At 37.0% G+C, this 22,091-nt stretch overlaps 1 protein-coding gene across 7 annotated transcripts in view; it reads right to left on the reverse strand.

Moving 5' to 3' along the window:
* iqsec1b (IQ motif and Sec7 domain ArfGEF 1b) overlaps window positions 1-22,091 on the reverse strand; it is a 258,865-nt gene that overhangs the window by 71,097 nt on the left and 165,677 nt on the right. The window contains exon 1 of one of the 7 annotated variants that reach the window (XM_079844833.1): window positions 2,700-2,908. The exons of the other annotated variants lie outside the window; for them this stretch is intronic. Coding sequence (XP_079700959.1) covers window positions 2,700-2,746 — 47 coding nt within the window. The 5' untranslated portion in view covers window positions 2,747-2,908. Of the gene's footprint in view, window positions 1-2,699; window positions 2,909-22,091 lie in introns of those variants that run through there. 7 annotated transcript variants of the gene reach the window in all.

A 22,091-nucleotide genomic window follows, 5' to 3' on the forward strand; every position in this document is an offset into this window, starting at 1 on the left:
TTGAAAACTAGAGGTGTAACGGTACACAAAACTGACGGTTCGGTATGCACCTCGGTTTTGAAGTCACGGTTCATTACGGGTTTGGTACAGCAGTTTTACAAAATTGCTTTTTATTTATTTTTATTAAACAGTGGTTTACTGAAAAAAATGTGTCTGTTCTTAAATTAATTAAATTATAACTAAAAGTTTCTTAAAGATAATGCTGTAAAATATATAAGGAGCCCTTACTTGCACATTACTATTAAAGGAGCCCAAACTATTAGCCTAAATTCAGTTGCTTTTTATTTTAAGATATAATAATTAACACTCAAATAACCTAGTTTGTAAACATGTAAACTTCACATAAGGCAGTTTTTGCATTAACTTCTAAATCTAATCATTAAATGTTTATTTTTCTCCAATTTGTTGTTGAAATATAATCATTTATACACAGATGCTGTCATTTTCATGACAAATTCATTTAAACATACATTAAACAATACATCACTAACAGGTTAAGTAGAATATAATAGGCTAATATAGTGCATATATTTAGCGAAAGAGTTGATTTCTCTAGCGAACTAACAGCTGTGGACACTGAATGACTGCCTGAGGTAAATGTGATGCTACGTGACATTGTTTACAAGTGGTTTTATTTATTTCCACCGTTGAAACCCTGATTGAGTGATTACACGACATATGATAAGTTTCAGTAAGTTGTAATGTATCCTCAACAAGATATTCATTTATGTTTATTCTTTAGGAAGAGATGATCGCGTTCACAGACGATCGCGTTCACCCGCGCGCGCCGCGCAGCAGCTTGAACTGACCCGTCTAGTGATCAGTCACACGTCACATTAAAGAGCGTCAAAATCGTTTGAATTTCGTGATAACATGGACTAAATACTTAATATTTTCGTGTGGGAACTAGGATTGAAGTGTGTTCCGCGCTTAAAACAAGCCGACTGTTAACTGTTAAAGATTGCATTCGAAACCGTTCGGTACACACGTGCATCATACCGAAAGCCCTGTACCGAAACTGTTTGGGTTGAAAGCATGTTGTAAGTTACTGTACTCATTCAGTAAGTGCTATACTATGCTATTGTTAATATGTTAGCAAATTAGCAAGTTGGAATTTTGTTATAGCTAGCAAAATTTTTCGTTGAGGTTTACAGTGAAGTAAATGACTCAAAAAAAAATAGTTTACAGTAACATAAAAGTACCATAAAATGTATGTTATTTGCTATCAAAATGTATAAGTTGTATTAGCTAACTCAGTATTTCAAGTTGGGAGCAATCAACATGCATGAGTACTACAAACTCAAAACTTGATTGTTCTGCTTACTTAAAATTCGTGTTTACAGTGTACTCTCATGAATTCATTGAATCTGTCTAAAGCACGGCTTTGTACAATATGAAGCATTTACAGAGAAAGTATTCCTTTTATATGTCAGCAAAATTGACATTATAACCGAAACATACACTGAATTGAATCAGAAATCAAATCAGAAATCAAGAAAATCAAGAAATAAGAAAATCTAATTAAATTGAATTGGGATTCAAGTCTCAAATCCATCCATCCATCCATCCATCTTTTTAACTATTCATTAAAATAAACATCTCATAAGAGACATTTGCTTCAGAAATCTGGCTACACTGGTTGTGCTGAATCAATAAACAGAACTAAAAATCATTTGTTTGTGTGCTACGCCAGAGATTCAGACAAAATAGCAAATCAGATTTCCGTCTGGTTTGGGAACTACATTGAAACACCCAATGACAGGAGTTTCTTTTTAATGTAAGTTATTCCATGATCTATACGGTATGCACACCCCAAGTAAAACCACAGGAGACGATGTAGGGAAGAACTCCAAGAGGAACAAGAAGAAGACAACTGTAATGTCTGTGGATATTGAGGAAACGGGAAATGTCTGAAAGAGGAGATCTGAATGTTTGTGTCTATGCAGCAGGGGGACAAATATGCCTTTACACTTCTACTACAAAACAACTGTAAAGTAAAGGATGATTCAGAAGATTCAGTTCCAAAACAGAGTTGAGTCCGTGGCTCACCAAATGCTAGGGAGCAAATTACAGAGCCCTGGAAAACTGGTTGGCTACTGTGGTGAATGAAGTGGCCTGACTCAGAGCCTCTAGTCACTAATTTTAGCCAAGCTGGGTGGAAGCACGCAGTTGAGCTATTAATGAAATAACTGTACTATTCTAAATAACAGAAGAAAAATAGTACGCAATATCAATTATAAAGAACAAATTAAGCCATTAAAGTAAACAACCGGTACTTCATGGGTTTATGTATAATGCTGTATAGAGTGCGTTTTCGAATGGCAAGAAAGCACTCTATAAAACTTTATTGCAATGACAAAAACACATATGGAACAGAATACCTAAGTACTTCACATAAAAGGCAACAAAAAACATGTATAAAAAAATCCTAAACTACACTGAAAAAATGGTGTAGAAACAATGTTTACTCCTTGAACACCTGGAATTAGATGTGAAGTTTGGAAGTAGTACTTTCTTGTAAAACACTCCTTTTATTTACAACTTCGACAGTGTACTATACTTATAACATGACCACAGCACAGCCTAAACCTGATTTCTCCTGGCCAAAAACTGATAGAGCCAAATGATCAGATATGAATGGACAGAACAGGTGTTCTGCTGAAGAAGAATGTCATGCACCTGATTTAAAGATCTCCTACCTTATGGTACGCACTGAAATGCAGTATTTCCACATCAGATTCAACATGAGGGCATTTCCTGCCTGGCTGCTCGATGAGGGTCTTCAAAACAAGGTGGGGTAGATCCAAAAAGAAGGAGAAGAAAATCCAGTGAAGCTCAGCATGTGCTGCTTGACTCAACTCAACTCCAGTCATCCAGACTAGCCGCTCCTTCCTCTTTCCCTTCTCTCAACCACAAACAGCGTGCTACGCCTGAAGTGCTCACGAGTGGGAAAAGAAAAAAATTCACTAATTCATTCACCCCCCCAGTTCAAGTTACAGCAGTTGTTGCTGCTTCTGAAGCATAGGCATCTTTAGCTTTGTTTATGCAGCTATACCAAAACGTTCCCCTCTGGGAGAAGTTGTCTCGCAGCAATCAGAGGTTCCCATGCTAGCAGAGGAATGGAGTATGCTATCTCTGTACATCAGACACACATCCAGATGTACTCGTACTCCTCAAGCCGACACACTCCTTCTGTCATCCGCTCATAGTGTGTCTCATGTCATTTGGAGGTTGTTAAATCCCGGTCTGTGTCAAAAGGGAACAGGCCAACACTTGCGCCAAGTGTGACACGTCTCCCTAAGGAGGCCAGGGAGGGTCTGACCAGTGTTTACACCCTGGAATATGACTTGTAGATGTAGTTAATTAGTCTCGATAGCATTAAACGAGTGTCGTAATGGAATTTTAATGTAAAAACGCTGAAGCTGTTGAGCTGAGTGGGGCCAGATTTGTTCTGGAGAACAGTCCTGCAGGAGGCTATGAGATCATAATCAAAGCCTGTCATTGGAGTAAAAGCTTGGCACACTCCATGGAAATGTATTATCCTCAAAAAATGTAACTTAAAGCCTTACGCACCAAAACTGGAATACACATGGGAAAGCAAGATGAGGGAAAAGTCATGACGAAGAAAAACGGGATAGGAGCCAGTGCAGAAACCAAATCAAACTAGTCAGGAAAGTTTTAAAATGAACTTTAGGTTGGCTTTTCTGCAAATACAGATGAGTGAAATATATACAGTGAGATCGATTTCAGACGTTAACATTTGCTTTTGTTTGGCTCTGTTCACTTCCTCTTTGGTTTTGAAATGCTTCCACGACCTTCAGGTTAAATTGTCCACTGTAATTCAAATGGAGGGAGAATACTAAAACATTTTACTGCTGTTTTAAATAACAGAGTTACTTTGTGAGGTCAACTTAAAATGTATGAGGAAAACTTTCTGAGAAAACAACCATTTGACAGAACAGAAGTATTTACATTCAGTAAGAAAAAAGTTTGCTCATCAAGCCTGAATTTATTTGACACAGTAAAAACTACAGTGAAATATTATTTCAATTTCGAATAACTGATTTCAATTTCAATAAATTAAAATGCCATTTATGAGTTTTCAGCAGCCATTACTCCAGTCACATGATCCCAATCATTCTAATGTGCTGATTTGGTGCTCAAGAAACATTTCTTATTATTATCAATGTTGAAAACTGCTTAATATTTTTTTGGAAACAGGATAAAAATTTTTTTAGGAGAAGGTTCAAAATAACAGCATTTATTTGAAATATAAACCTTTCATAACATCTTTACTGTCACTTTTGACAGACTTTCTCCTTAAAAATCTTTTTTTCCCCTTTTTTTTTTATCTTACTGACCCCAAACTTTTAAACAGTGGGTTTTAGTACTCCTTATTGACAATATAAAGTGAAATATTGCGCTAACTATTGGCAAACTTTTAGAAAGGTACAACAAAAGCTGATTAGCTGAAAAGGAAAATTGTTTCAGAGGATTATATAAGGAGTTCTAAGACCAAAGTCATAACTTTTAAACTGTACCACATTTAAAAATACAGAAAATCTGGAGGTTGAAAAACATGGTGTTAATTTTTCCGTAAGAAATATACAACTAAATATGAAAGCAATTACATTCAGCAAAAATCAGCTTGCTTTCCATGTCAACTGTAAAATGTCTGACATTTCACATGCTGTGGAAAACATAAAGCTTTTTTCAAAAGGATAGCAGCAACTTTAAAAACAGCCTTGTTGTTTCTGTTACTGACATCAGAATACTTCCCTGAAGAATGCCACATCCTCCAAAAAAAACATCCTTCCTTTCTCTAATTACTGTCCAAAACATACAAGACAGAAAAAAAGCACACATACACACTGGCACACAGACATGCTTTCTGTAGCCTCCAGCTTCTTGGCAGCGAAAGACTGAACAAAATGCAATTTGGACAAAAGCATTACAATTCAAGACACAGAGCACTCAAACACACATAACCCAGCTTTACATCCATCGTAAAGGGCTGCTGTATCGCTGTTAAAGATGACAGTTTAATACTGGCTAATAATCTCAATAGAAGTCCAAATGAATGTATGGCTTTATTTATGACAGTGTAAATAGATCTATGTGGTCTCCATCTGACATACTAAAATAATTAAAAGGCAAATCAATATTTACTTGGTAAGTAATCGTGTAATAGGCAGGATAATGGACAGTTAGACTGTTATTATTGTAACAAAACCAATTGATGTCATTTCAATGCATATATCATCATCACCAACAAAATCCTAAATGCTGCCATAGACTAAAGGACTGCTTACACAAATGTCCAAATCAACCAAACAACACCATAGTGTTAGTCTGACATCGTAATACTCAGATTCTAGTCAGAATATGAGTCTGATACTGTTCCATTGGGCTGTGATTATGGGGCGTGTTTCAACCGAACCAGGAAAGAAAATGCCTCAATTGGATAGACCTACAACCAATCAGAGCAACGGAGTAAGTGACGTATGTTGAGCGACGCATAGTTGTCAACAGAACTGCACACACACTGGAATAAGTAGAAGAAGATGAGTGTAAACAATCTTTGCTGGTGTTGTAAAAATAATTTAAGGATACACAGAGTACTAACCAACACAATCATCATTTTTGAGAGAAATAGTAAAGGTGAAAGCATACGAACAAGTTCTCTGTTTAGGATTAGAACTAATTCAACCCAAGCACTCTTTGGTGACGTGGATGATTACGATACTGTTGATCATCTGTCCATCATCGTATAAAGCCCACCCTAACAATTTGATTGGTCCGAACAGCTCTGGTTCGAGCATAGTTGCTCCACAACAGATCAAGTCCAGACCGAACTTCCGACCTCAAATGTTGTGGGGGCTATGGGGCGAAGTTCGGCTAGCATCCAGGCTACCATAGTGTATAATAATAATAATAATAATTTTAAAAAGCCAAAATTTTGTCTCTTTTGAAAATAAAGCTTAAATTGAATCTAGGGCAGGGGTTTTCAAACTGGGGTCCGGGGACCCCTAGGGGTCCTCCAGAAGGTTCTAAGGGGTCCCCAGAAAATTTATGAGAATAAAAAGACATAGCAAAAATGGATAAAGTCTACTGAAAATTCTAACGGTTTCATTTCTAAATGTTTCTCTCCTTTCTTGCCGTATGCATTCCAGAATTGTATATTTTTGCTTTGTATCTTTCTAGTGAGTTTTTCTCACTTTAGTCCACTTTATCTCGCTCACTGGGGTTGTAAGGTAGTTTTCTTAAAATGGGGGGTGAAATGCATACTCTGAGCTTTTTACACTGTTAAAGACTTGGATTCCCATCTTAAACATGGACAAAGTTTTTTAAAAAAAGTTGGACGTTTGATGGAGTATTTCTGTGCCAAAAATATTCCTTCTGGTTTCTCATAAGTTTCGGAAAGTTTTTTTCGAGTATGGGTATATGTGACGTCAGATGGGGCGGAATGTCCTTGTACAGGCTGTACGGGCTCTTCTCCCGGAAGGGCGGGCGGGCGGGCGCGCGCGCGCCTTGAGCGAGAGAGCAAACGCTTTAGGGAAGCCTGTCACCAAAGATGTGTGTTTTTGGCTGTCATGGCAAGACAATCATGTTTATCCGGAGCAGCAACGGAGTTGTGCAAGTGTTTGTTTGTTCCCTGAATTTCGGCGACGATGGTTTATAAACAAGGTACATTTCAACTCCGGATTTGTAGCTCGCCTAATGCTGAAAGATGGAGCAGTCCCAGCGATTAAGGTTCACGGTTGTGTGTTGGTAGCAGGCAGCGAGTAAAAATGCTTCAAATGTCTTTGTTTTTCTATGTAAACATGCATAGCTCCGCCCGAACGGTACACCCCCAGCCACTCTGCTTTTTTCGGAAAGACTCGGTACAGCGTATCTTTCTTTTATAAATATAATAAAACTAAAGACTTTTCGGAGATATGAAAGATGCATATATTTTATACAAATAATTTTTAATAGAAAAAATTCTTCTTCGGGGTTATACATCCAACATTAAGAGCCAATTTAAATTTGGGAAACAATATGTTGTATTTATAATGTCGCACTTACTATTTATCAAACAGTTTAAATGTTTTTTCGTACATAAAAATAGATGTATTTTAGGAAGGGGGTCCCTCATAAAGGTTCATCATATTTGAGGGTCCTTGGCATCATAAAGTTTGAAAACCCCTGATCTAGGGAATGAATTAATGAATAAAGAGATACATTTATAACACATTTTCAATTCAATTTGAGACCAACATTTTAAAACTTTCTGTAAAATTATATGGCAAGAATTCACATAGAAAACGTTATTAGCCAGTCAACTGTTTGACATATACTCAACACAATACTAGCAATGAACACATTTTTATGAATACATGCAGGAACACATGCAGTTATATTTACACCCTGGCAATGACTATCTAAAGCAACTTCCAATGCATTAAATCTATACATTTTATCAGTATGTGCAGTTACTTGGAATCAAACCCATGACCCTGGCATTACTAGTGTCATTCTCCGCCAGTTGAGCAATGGGAACATACAGTTCACTCCTGTTTACACAAATGAAATAAACGTAGGAGAATGCCTCTGCTTCACCACAATTACAAGCAAAAAGCTCCATAAAAGGTGAGTCTGTTTTCAAAAATGACCACAGCAACATGGTCTTTTTAAAGATTCAGCGTGAAGGACTCGGGACTTAAAAAAAAAACATTTCAGTCTGGGACGTCTACACCCACATCAGCAACTGAGGGGAATATTAATGACCTGCTCTGCTAATTTGCATATGGAAATGATGCTGTGTTCGTCCCACTCTGTGGTAAACTACAATAGTTTAAAATGGCACAGAATACATTTCTAAACTGCAGACGTAGTTCCTGTAGACACTAGATACAAGAACATAATGGATTCAGAATGTTTACTAAGGAGAACAAGAGTACGACACTAAAGACAGCAGAGATTAATAAAAAAAAAACACAAACCAGTGTAATCAGCAATAACGAACATCTACTTATATTAATTAATGAAGCACCTGTATACCTGTCATTTAAGGTGTCATTCCAGTCTTAAAGGGCCAGCGTCCCTAATACATTAATGTAGCCAGGGATTGACTTTACGTTTTTTTGCCCACCAGCCACAGAGGCTAGTAGTTTTCCAAAGTTACTAGGCACTCAGCATTTTCACTGGCAAAAATGTTATAGTTGGATATATGTAAATGACCACTGTACACACTCAAATCAAGTCTACAGGAAATGTATAACATGACAGGTCATCAAATAGGCCTATTTAGCTCTGATAAGGTTGTGTGTAAAGCTCTTTAATCTAGACAGAGAAACACTAACAGTTGCTTGTCTGATTTTTTGGTGTAAATATAATTTATTCTTGTGCAATATTCTCATCAGTGTTCTATCAGCTAAGACATATTTAAATGTATCATATTTTGTGTACGAGCCAATACAGTTGCCTACAATACTACAATACCATTCAACCCACCAAAGTGGCTAGGGGGAGTGACTCTGTTACACGCCACAGCTGAAATCCACCCGCAAATGGCGGGTGTTAATGTCAAGCCCTGAATGTAGCTATTAGAGGTACTTTTAGCTAAAAGGGAGTATTTTTTCATCAAATCATCCAGAGAATGTGATGATAGGGAATAAGAGAATTGAAACATTGTCTGATTCCATTATCAACATGATTGTTTGCCCAACAAAAATTTAAAACGTCAAAGCTTATGAATAGTTTTAATGTGCTCTAAAGAGGCTTCGGTGAGCCGCTCATATCCTGACAGTACCAGCTGCATAATTCTGTTCTGAAACACCTACGCTGACTGTCTATCACAAGGCATGTTGGGAACAAAAATAAAGGGGATTTTTCTCTTTGGTTTCTTCAGTTTTGTTTCAAATGTGAGGTCGAAAGTCACCAACGACACTGTATATTGTGTTTGATTGAAGGCATTGCACTGCACACAATGGCCACGTTGTGTGAACGGCACAGTTTCCAATGATTACAGCAGTCAATTGAAGGGCACGGTTAGGCGAGAAGGTCAGCACGAACAGTTGACAGAGGATTTCCTGAGTCGCTGGCTCGCTGCTTGAGTCATAGACACTCGGATGCCTTAGTCAGCAAAGGTTAAGCGCAACACCATCATGCCGTTTTTTCACGGTGGTCATAAGAGGGGAGACCCAAAAACGTCAAGGCCTGCAGGTATCAGTAATGCCAACTTCGAATGAATGAATGAATGTAACTACTTTAAAAAAAATTATAAGTATAAATAGAAATAAAATTAAATAATAATGAATCAAAGTTAACCTATTAATGAGGAATATTTTAATCTAAAAATGTAATTTAAAGTTTATATTAAATTTAAATATAAACAAATCTTCCATGCAGTATCTCAAAAACAGCGAGTATATTAACACAAGAATTTCGTTTCAAATAGTTTTAAATGATGTCACATTGCCGGGCACCGCTTAGAATTTCATGTCAACTTAAAACCAAAGTTCAAAGGTCTCCTGGACAATAGAAGAAAGACTATAAGGCAGTGATAGAGCACTGGACACAACAAGGGCCTGAGGGGTCCCATGCCCCACAATAAGAGGATCAGATCTGTGATGGAAACGCTTGTCAGGTCACAGAAACACAATAGAGCTCGAGTTAAATCAGCCTGACTCGCTGCAACCTCAACTTCACAGCCCTAAACTCACAATAACACAAAGATACGCTGATCTGAGGTCAGTCACGGCTCTTTACCGACTGTAACGGCTTTAATTAGCTGATCTGAAAACTGCTACTGAATGAGAACAATACAGTGCACATGGTGACAGCATGCACTAAACTGCTCCAGCAATAAAAGCATCTTCAATTAGAATTCATTATTTGTAGTGTGACAAAGAGAACAATAACAACACATTACCAGAAGCGGATAATACCTTCATTCATTTGTAAAGTCGTATTTTTTTTATAAAAGCAATAGAGATGCCAGCATTGAACAAAGACCTCTTACCTTTTATAGAAGCCATTGAGAGGCTGCAAGCAAAGAAACTGCCAGTAATCCAAACAGAATGTCTTGAGCTTCAACATTGTCCTGAGCAAGAACCGAGGAGTTTTGTGATCAAGCCTATCACATCCCTGCTAGCCTGCATAAAAGAGCTGGAATGCACGTGGTTGCACCATCACACCTGACTCGGAGGTGTTTGAGTGACAGTGACTATGCCAAACATCCCGTAGATCGACGAAAGACAGGGCCTCAGCGGTGGCTGTAAATCCTTCCAGCATGAAATAGTAACACCCTTTGTGATGTCTCTCACACCCTCAATGAAGAAGTCACACACACCATGCGTACGACTCTCCACCGCTTCAGGGATGTGACACAAAGTGTATCTGTATTTCCTCTAGCTCTAATCCAGCAGCTCCAAACATTTCCAAACAGAATAAAAAAAGGAAAGCTTTTGTGAGCTTTCCCTCACTTTTGAATTACAGCTGCCTCCATTGTCTGTCAGTGCCGATGACAAAGTCCAGCTCCAGCGTGCTTCACCGCAACCACAAAGCCCCCTACACCCCCCTGCCTGGTCCGTATTAATTATGCTTTATCTGATGGTGCACTCCCTTTGCCAGCCATGTGTGTGCTGAGCAGTGCTAATCACTAGAAGCACATGGTGATCAGCAGGGACTGATGCTCACCAAACACAAGCTGGCTGATTTACAACCCCACTCTGATATGCTGATGCCCGTTGCTGGGATACGGGATCACTGGCAATAAAATGCTAAATGAAGCCTTAAGATGATGCTGATTGGCTGAGAGTGGGAGAGAGGGCGTGGCCAAAACAGTCAGTGAGGCCACTGATTTTATTTGTTCAGGGTAAATTGGATAAAATGCAAACATTTACCGGTAGCTGACTTGAAATGTCAAGTGGTGAAAGTAGAGTGACATGCACTTCCTTTAGGAACTTAAAAAAAAAAAAATTGTTTATCATATATGCAGGTTGTGTGACCAAATACTAATCGAGGAGTTAAATTTAGTCATTTAAAGAGCAAATGTACCTTTAGAAATTAATTTCTAACCAAACAGGACACAAGTGACCTGCAAAAAAGCAAAAAGATATTTACAAAATTGAGAAAAAGAACACCTAAAATAAACTTTCCCTCAAACATAAACATTATCCTAAAATCGAATAGAGTTCATGGACATTTCAATAGGGCTGTCAAATGATTAATCGCATCCAAAATAAAAGTTTGTGTTTTCATAATATATGTGTGTGTACTGTGTGTACTTATTATGTATATTTGAATACACATACATGTATTTAAGAAATATTTATATATATATATATATATATATATATATATATATATATATATATATATATATATATATATATATATATATATATATATATATATAAATAATTTAAATTAGGCCTATATATACATATTTTATCCATAAATACACATTTTTCTTAAATATATAAAAATTATACACGGTACACACATACATTATGTAAACACAAACTTTTATTAATCATGATTAATCATTTGACAGCACTAATTTCAATGCTACACTTCACCTAAAACTAGTTTTAAACAACATTTTTTCAATGATTTTTAAATACATTTAGATTTTTTTTGGGGGGGGGGGGGTACATGACTATTTGACTATTTAAATTAACTGCAAAAAAGCTAAAATATTATTAACTAATTATAAAACAAACAAATATATACATTTTAACCAAATATCTTGATGTTAAAAAGGACATTAGACATGTTATTAGTCAACCAGTATTACACTGACAAAGACTAAAAACAATGAAAAGAGCAAAGTAATGTAAAAAAAACCCAGTGAAATTAGGAAAGATGCGGAAACATTATTATGCATGAGCTGAGACTGAACCTGAATATTTAGAGAAACAAATGAGATGTGACCACAGTGTCATGGAAATTGAATGCACTGAAAGAGGTATATTTAAACACATGATAGCACATTCAAGCAATCCATTTCAAGGTAGCATGACCAGTAATTACCAAACCCTGTAAGGCGCTCATTTCTCAAGAGAATATCAACATACTCATATGTGTGTGTGTGTGTTTGGGATGCTTGTCATTATGCAAACTACTGAAGCCCCTGCACGCAGACCGGCTCTTTCTGCTCCCTCTCACGCCCTCTAAACTCTCTCAAATCCATCCACAGCCTGGCACTCGAACAAAACACACAGTCCTCTCGCTTTAGATTGGTACAACAGATCAGGGATTTCTTTGTGCAAGTGTAAAGTGAAAAATGCTAAATGACACTAGCAGCCAAACAGAGCTCTATGGAGTTGAGCATTCATACGGTTTGTTTGCCAAAGCACAAAAAGTCACATGGTAAACAATAAAAACATGCATCATTTAGCAAAATATGACTTTTTTTCCCCATTCTATGATGAATAGGAGGGCCTTACATCGTTAAATTGTACCAAACATCTTTCTAAACATTTCCAAAAAGGTTTTTATTCATTAGTTTGTGGGTGATCCAAATGTTTTATGACTGGTACTCGCGTCCCAGACAGTCAGATCACTTAAAAACCATTCACACTCCGCCTTTCTGCAATTTAAGTCGGAATTGCGTTTAATTTTATGTACCCTTTTACTTGTTTAAAACCCATAAACATTAGTGAGCGCAAGTACAGCCACACATGTCCCTTTTTCCTCATTAATGAGTCCTAGCAAACAGCTCTTTTGTCTTGTGGGTAGTTTAGGGGCCCATTTTGTGAGAGGGCTTGGGGGGGTGAGGGGGAGTGGGGCTTGCCCATTAAACAGACGAGGAAACATCCATCATCCGGTTGGCTGAGACTGCTGTCGTCGTCTTCCACACAGGACCTTTAGGCATTTATATATATATATATATATATATATATATATATATATATATATATATATATATATATATATATATATATATATATATATATATATATATATATATATATATATATATTTATATATATATATATATATATATATATTTATATTTATATATATATATATATATATATATATATATATATATATATATATATATATATATATATATATATATATATATATATTCACATAGTTTAGAAAATGGTAATAAAATATGACAAGAACTCTTAAACTGTGTCAGAACAAATTCATCTTGATAATGTCAGATAACTTTGATAGAAAGGTTTGTAATGGATTACAATCAACCAATCAGCTGTTAAATTTAAGGACACAATTAGATAAAACCAATTCAGGTCAACCAGTTACCAAGCAATGCTTAATTGCTTTTGCAATGCTTTTTTAAAAAAAATCAATTTTACTGTATGAAGAATTTTTGGGTATAATATTTTGCTATCCTTTATATATCTATCTATCCTTTGGGCTAAAAATATCACATGAAGACTTCTTCAATGGGAAACAACGCTTTAATGGGGGAAGGTGCAATTGCTCTTGAGCGTGCCGAGTGGTCTAAAACCATCCATTAGTCCTTGTACACCAGGTGTTGGCTTTTCAGGACCCAGCTGTGCTCCACGTCCCCAGTAAATGAGCCACATGGCTCTCTGGAGGTAATGACAGCGGTCAGCACCCGAGGAAGCACATGCCACACGCTGCTATTAATGAACCGATGCTCTGCAAGAACTCAGCACCAGTTAATGGCCCCCAGGCTCAGCCACATGAATGCCAGTTTTATGACACAGGGCATCATATTCATGGATGACACTCAAGGGAAATCTCAAACTGATAGATTTGTGGTAATTAAAGCCTATGTATGTAATGCATGATTGCACGAAAATGCATGAAAACCAGTTTCTTTCCAAGGGATGTTATCACCAGCCTTGCAGAAAACTGGACGTCTCTTGCTGACCAAGGCTGCAAAAACGGTAAAAACTGTATTTTGTGAAATATTATTACAATTTAAAATAACTGCTTTCAATTTTTAATTGATTTCTGTGATGGTGAAGCTGAATTTTTTATTTTTTATTTGATTTCTTTATCAAATTATGAAGTTCTTAGCTTGAAATTATAAATACAAAAGGTTAAGCTGTGATTAAAGTTTCAGTATATAGTACATTATTTTCTATGGTATCTAAATGGACAATAGCTAAAATACCTTTTAGATTTATTAAGACAAATATTCATTTGTATGACATTGTAAATGCCTCCAGAACACCCTTATAGAGTTAGAAGAAGTAAACTGTAGGAGCAAAAAAAAAATACTGTAAAATTATAAAAAAAATAAGTATGCATTCAAAACAATTGTACAATTCTAAAGTCGTCTACGCATGGTATGCCAAGTATACACCTCAATCCTATCTAAACAGTTATATTACATTCTTTGTGATTGTTGGATAGCTGCATTACTCAGATATGGTACAGTAAAAACGAACATTTGCAGAAAAAGCACACCAGTGATTATTTCACACAGAGGCACCAGCTGTGTAAATAGAGCTTGGTTTCACGGTCCTAGGGACTGTTTTGATGTACATAAGAACTGATTATATAACTATGTTTTCTTTATTGTAATGTTTTATCCCCCGGACCTGATGTCTCTTCAAAGAGAGATTATCGAGTGAAATAGAGAGCAGGTTTATTAAATGTACCAGTGAAAAAAACAAAGCTTAGAGGTACCTTAATATTAGTCCAAAAAACACTGCCTTCCCTGCAGGAAAAAACAGCTCAAGCTGGTAGCTGTGTTTTTAGAACATGGTTTCTACCTGGTCTAAGCTGGTAAAGTTGAGCAATAAAGTTGGATATAGGTGGTCAAGTTGAAGGCCCAGATAAAGGCCCCGATGTACTTTGAAGAACAAACTGACTTTTCAGTCCGTTGAGCTAACATGAACACACTGGAGAGATTCTGTAGAGAAGAAATCGAAGTTCTAATTGAAAGCGACACTGACACTGTTTTTTCATGTTTAATACTCCATAGTACTATATAAAAAGACGTCTATATAAATAAACGTAACGTGACTTGACTGGAGTGCTGAATTGCAGAGCTTGTGCAAACATATCCACATCGCTATGATCTGGTGCTTTCATAAATGCCTGTTCACAGCTACATAACTATAAAGATAACTGGATTCTGAGTGTGTGTCAACGTTTTTATAATTTATCAGCAGGAAAAAAAACATTCTGATATTGTCATTATATCATTATAGTTGTGGCGTGGACTTCCCTATTTTAACAGAATTAGAACGACATCATTATAGTTTTTGTCCTTGGTGTGAACGGTCCTTAAGCTCAGTAGAAAGACTGAAATAGTATTTTATTATAAAACAACTTGGAAAAATCTTTGTTTTTATTTTAATGTGTTTAGTTCAGCATGTTTGTTCGTGGAGAATAATCCACCGCACTGACAAATACTGCAAAACATGGTGATGTGAGATCATGTTACTGCCACTCAGAGATCTTCACTCCCAGACTCCATCTTGTCTGTACTCATCCTGCTAACTTCATTACTTCCCTCTTTTCCCCTCACAGTGTTAACATCCTTTACGACAGAGCTGTATGGCTTCTTTTAATTCCCCTGGTGAATGGGGTGATGATCCTGTCAGAGATGCGTTGTGGCGATAAAACGTCTGAAGTGGCGTTATCTGCACTCCTCCGGTTTGATTGGCGGAAACCAATAAGCACTAAATATGGTAGGGCTTTGGCTTGCAGGCCATCTTAAAGACCCCCGAGAGGCCTTGGCCAGCTCAAGCGGATAGGTGGGTATGTAATTGCAGTTATTGTCATGGCACGTGTGGCCAGATGGGGTCTAGGCTGAAATGATGAGGGTAGGCCGTATTTTCGTGGCCTCAATAATGTTTCTCTGTGAGATGCCTATCATGGTGAAGAGCTCTATCTGGGCTCTGGCAGATAGACTAATTTATCTCGATATATCTATGTATGCTACTATGATGTAGAAGGTGTCCAGCAGCCCAGGGCAATGCATCATGACACCCAACTGCCTGCGGGCTTGAGAGAAGCCCATATGTGCATGGCTGATATTATTAATTGGCCCTTTTTAGAATAAACAAAAAGGCAGTGCCTATAGAAATCCATCTGCTGGGAGGATAAAACAACAAAGTGCTTTATATCGGACTAACCGAAGTAGAAACGTTTTTTTTTTTTTATAGCAGTATGTTAATGGCCTCCAATCTGTTGAGGAAAAACGGTGCGACAACTGAGGGAATTATTGCCTGCTGGTGGCCCGTTCAAGCTAAATGGAGCACCGGGACGTGTATTTACGAACCTCGTCAGGTTTCTGGTGAGACAAAAAGGAAAAAGACAAACAGAATATCTTTGTCTATTTTTAGTCTGGTATTATCGTGATCACTCCCTTTCAAAGTTCTTCAGAAAGCCCCTTTTTTTTCCTACTATCAAAGCTGGAACAATAGCTGCCTGTGGACAGCTCCTGTGAGAATCGCTCAAGCACAAAGAACCGCGGGTGCGAAACTCACACCCAGCTATGGATGACATCAAATCGCAAATATTTTTAGTTCCATAGGCCCTAAAGTGGATCGTAATGACACTCCTTTAAGTGTCTCATTTCTTTCAGACATCCAAATGGGCATATTTGTAGTTTGTTCTGTTAAAAGCATATAAAAAGCCATCATAAAAGACATCAGCATTCACAAAAATAAAATAAAATAAAATAAAACATTTAAAACTATATGTATTAAATATATTATTAAAACATATATTTAATTCTTATTTCCTTCAGATATATACATTTTTATATTACAATTGTAATATATATATGGTAATTAAAATGAATAAATTAATTTTTATATTATATACTATACTCAATTTATTGATTTGATTTTTTTATTTGAATACTGAAGGAAGTAAAATGGATGGATGGATGGATGGATGGATGGATGACAAACAGGATGCAGAACTGCAGTTTGAATTTTGAAGGAAGTAGAATAATTAGAAATTCGAAGATGGATAGACGTGTGGATTGATAGATAGATAGATAGATAGATAGATAGATAGATAGATAGATAGATAGATAGATAGATAGATAGATAGATAGATAGATAGATCCTTATGACATTCCAAGCTTTTTATATTACAGCAATGCCTTTATAACAATAAGAAATTAATTCATAATTAAATAAAAAATACAAATATAGTCAATTTTTTTTCATGCATTCTTTATCTGTATTAAAGATAATCACACTGCCTTATAAAATTCTCCAGTTGTTTCTGTCCGGATTTCTAAGAGCTTTGGTAACTATTACTGCATCATGAAAAAGTGACCGTAGCTCCATGCTCCCTCTAGTGGACTAAGACAATGCCCCAGCAGTCCATCCCCTCATTAATATTCCACACGCTCATTTGCATTTCCTGTTCTATGCAATCCTGCCAGAGGCAAAACACACCGTCTTAAACGTGATCCTCTTACGAACATATGAGCAGATCACCCAGTGCACAGACATACAGATTACACAGAAACAAATGGCTGCATATGTAAATGAGGACAGCTGGGCATAGAACGGGATCAGATGTGAGTTTAGCATATTAAATGACTGGTTGCCTTCCAGGGCTGGAAAAGCACATGCAAAAACTTAAATGGTGAGCGCATTAAACTCAATATTGGGGATAAAACATTGTGCGTATTTATTCTATGTCACAGAGGGACGTGCATCATCTGAGCTTGGAAACGGGCCAGATCGCTCAAAACACATTTAACCAAGGTCTAATGGTCTAAGTATTTAACGACCGCACGAGATTATGAGCCAATTAATTCAATCACACACCAAAGAATTGTAATTTCAGTTTCACTGGCTGGGATGGAGACCGATTAGACTAAAACTCATCAACTTCACTCATTATGTGGCCCATAAGACCAGATCTGAACTAAAAATGGCTTGTTGGATGGATATCTGTAGTGGCCCTCAACACTAATCAAACAGTTACAGTCTCTCAGCTTCATTACGTTCAGATCATCAATGACTCTTTATTAAGAATCATATGCATTTCTTCATTTTCCTAATCAAATTATGAACTCAAAGAGACAAAGCCTGAACATACTTGCAGCGCAAGTGGAAACCAATGATATGGTGCCATCTTTTAGGTTTGATGTGACAGTTTTGCAAGTGCTCTCTTCACACCGAGATGAAACAAGGAAGCCTTGGTGGGTTCAACCTTTACTTTGAAGTGGTGGTTTGTTGCCAGCGAATTAAATAATTCCATATAAAGATGAAAGGTGAATAAAATGTCAGCAGAGGCATGCTGGTTTGTGCAGTTAAGCTGTTGACAGCAATGGAGTTGTGAGTGGTAGAAGAGAGCAATTCAGCAAAAAAAAAAAAAAAAAAACGATTTCAAACCTGACTCTTTATAAGTGTGGCATTGTGCAGGCACTACATTACTGAAATCTAATGGCAGGGGAAAATGACATTTTCAGAGAAAATTGTGATTCCACTGCCTTGGCTTGGCTGTAATCTTGTTCTTTACTGGCCTACATCAAAAGATATATATGTAAAAAGCATAACATTTTTCATCAAAGAAAAACAAATATTAAAGGGCACCTATTATGCAAAATTTACTTTTACATGGTGTTTGAACATAAATGTGTGTTGGCATTGTGTGTACACAACCACCCTATAGACTTGGTCGGTAGAATCAATTTTGCCGCTCGACAGAGCAAGATATATAGAAAAACTGAGCCATATTGGGTCAGATTGTCCGTACAGTATCTGTGACTGATAAACAACCCAACGGAATCAATGGCCAGAGGTGTCATTTTCTCACCAAAATACATGCTGCTCCACCGACCCCCATATAGGTATGACATGCCTACTTCATAAATCATGAAGACGTTATTTCAGTGTTCCTGAACTTAATGGACATACAGTACATACATACATACATTTAACGTTTTATGATCATAAAACGCGTCTTGTGCTATGAAATTGATATTTGAAATATAATATTATTAGAATTACTGACAATAGCAAACTTTTTTATATTTACTTTTTTATAGCAACCGTCTTTATCAAAAGACTGGGTGATTTATGAAGTAGCCTAGCTATTATGTAGCTTTACATTACAAATGTTTAATTGTAATGAACGTATTGCAGGCTTTGACGAACGGCTCCGGCTGTTTATTCGGCAGTATAAACTTCAGATCAGGGTTTTTTAACTTCCTAGAGGTGTAGAACGCCACATGGCAACTTTTCGGGGCTGCACCAAGCAAAAATAAATCGTAATCATTACAAAGAGTAAAGATAAAGCGACTAAGAAGGTCTACGTGCATTCATTCTAATGGCGTGTTTTCCCCCACGGCATATGGTGGATATGACGTTTTGTGGGCGTTCCCAGAAATGCTGACCAAGTCGTAGACCCCGCCCTCAGAGAGCTGTACACACAGTCCGTCATGTTTATGTCCTCGCCAGCTCAGAGCATTTAACAGCAGCATTAAAGTAAGAAATGTGTTCTAAATAAAGCGTTCATTCAGTCAAGAGTCGTGAGTGATTTTCTGCTTATCTTTTGTAGTTTGATTCATATTAACAGCAGATTTAGCAGTAGGTGCTGTATATTACACTGCTTTCACTTTAGTAACGTTACACAGATCTTATATAAGTTACACACAGGATTTCTGTACTTGCTGCTTAAGTGCACAGACAAAACCAACTGTTTTCATGTGAACTTTGTGTGTTTCTGACATAACCTTCTGTGCAGTTGACAGTTTAATCGCAATAACACATGAAAGAGAACTAGTCTAGTTTAATAGCCTAATCACGGACGCGCTGACATCCATCTCTCTGTGCGCATGCGTTGGGTGTGTGTGCTCAAGTTGAGATTGATAAGGCTTTAAAACACACGTAGATGATAAGATTTCATGATGATAAAGAATTGCATTGTCACATGAGCGTGTCAGCGATAGAGATGATCATCAAAACAAACAGATGTATCATGTTTCACTGGTGTTCATGAGCTGTGAAGGCTCTGCCCTCTGGGGCCGGGAGCAGCAACTCATTTGCATTTAAAGGAGACACACAGAAAACAGCTAATTTAAAAAAAAAAAAATCATTTTCAAAAATGGTGTATTAAATGATCTGTCAGGAATTTTGATCTGAAACTTCACAGACACACAGACTCATATTACATCTTGTAAAAAAGGGGCATAATAGGTGCCCTTTGAAATATATTTATATTAAACAAAATAAAGAGCAACATCTGAACTTTTCTGTAATTGTTTAACTAATATCGGTTGTTAGCTATTGTGTCAATAATGTGTATCATTTGTTGTTTGTTTTTTTCGGATGGCCATACAGTATGAACTATAAATGCTTTAAATTTAAAACTGATATTAACTATTGCATCCAATATGCAGCTTACACACTTGTGCCGTCGACTTATTATTATTGAATAAAAGCAATAATCACAATAGTCTATATCAGCACAGCTTTGATTGCCTGCGGCCTATGGCCTGATAATGCTTTTATACAGCCTTTCGATGGCACAAAGTGCTTAAGTATATTTATATTATATTTATATTTATGCATTTGGCAGACACTTTTATCCAAAGCGACTTACAGCGCCCTTATTACAGGGACAATCCCCCTGGAACAACATGGAGTAACACACTGGTGGTGACCGCAACCTTCTACGTATCAGTTCCATGGTTTAACCCACTGGACCACCATCTCACATGGTGAGTAAAAAATAAACAAAAATGGATTGTCTTTAAAAACCCTCTTTTGTGCAGAACTACTTTGCTCCACCACAGATTCAAATCTCAAGTTGACAGTTTAACGGTTGAGCCCAAGCATCCATTACTAATTTTAAAATGTCACTAGTAACGAAGTAAACTTCATTGAAGCTGATTGTATTATGTAGAGTAGAGTATTATGAGAGAGAGAATGACTAAGCATATCATTTCTGATATTGCCATCATTGTACTCTTCACGGTGTACTGCTGTAGTAGCAGTTCATGTGCCAAGAAAATAAAAGATTAAGACGGCAATATGTTCACTTTCTACTGCTGATTGAGTCGGCCATTTGAGACCTAGAACAAAGTGTTCATCTCTCTTGCAGCAGACATGATGCTCTTGCCTAGCTATTTTATATAAGCACTAAAAATCCTGAGGGACACGGAGCCTAGAGTTTAGCGGACAAAATCCTGTAGGCTATTTTTGAGGGTCATAGCATGACCCAACCAACAGAGCCACGTCAGAACCAATGGGCTTTCATCATCCGCATTTGAGGGCCAGAGTGGAGAACATGAACCGGTCATTGGTCTCAATTTCTGCTGTTTGAGATAAGAGTCATGGGGATTTTCACTTCAAGGTGCTGCACCTGTCTGATTCCAACTGAAGAAAACATCACATTTCCAGTTTTTAATGCCTCTTAAAGGAACTGAACAACATGAGGTTGAGTAGAGCTGTCAGTTAGCACACATGCCTTCCCGCCAATCCCATTCCCATCTTCTCTCCCAAACATTTAAGACCTTTCTCTACAATTTTATATCAATAAGTCGCAAAAGGCCAAACATACCTGCTCAAAAGTTACCTGAGCAATTTCTAGTGATGTCTATGCTGTGTTGATCTGAAGATTGCTAGCACAAAGAGTCAATTTTCATAATTAAATCTTTTAAATTCAATGAGCAGCAACTGGTCCAAGATGATAACATTGATCATGAGGTTACACACAAAGACAGGCGCTTATTCTTTCATGCATTCATTCGCCTGTGTCAGCAGTTACTGACTGGTGCAACTGGAGAAGGCAGCCATGTGTCACATATAACATAAAAATAAACTCACTCATGCTCAGGAGCTTCAAAGCAAGAATACGGCCTCAGTGATCATTCAGATCATATGACACAGTATATGCAGACACAAATTCCATCTCTCACAAACAATGACGATGATTGCAATTAAATCTGAGCTACTGCATTTTGAGTAAACCAATATTCAGGTGGAGATGAGTTACTCACACATTCTGCACTGATTGTGAGCGAAAATCGGTATTAAAAATATAGTAAAATGTGTTAAAGAGAGCTACCATACTCTTACTGGTACCTGAAAGTATAATGACTAAGAAAATTTGTGGAGCTTTCTGCCAAGCCAAGATCTCATGAGTTTATGAAACTGCTAAACATG

The sequence above is a fragment of the Gobio gobio genome, assembly GCF_949357685.1.
Source record: "Gobio gobio genome assembly, chromosome: 19".
NCBI lineage: Eukaryota > Metazoa > Chordata > Actinopteri > Cypriniformes > Gobionidae > Gobio > Gobio gobio.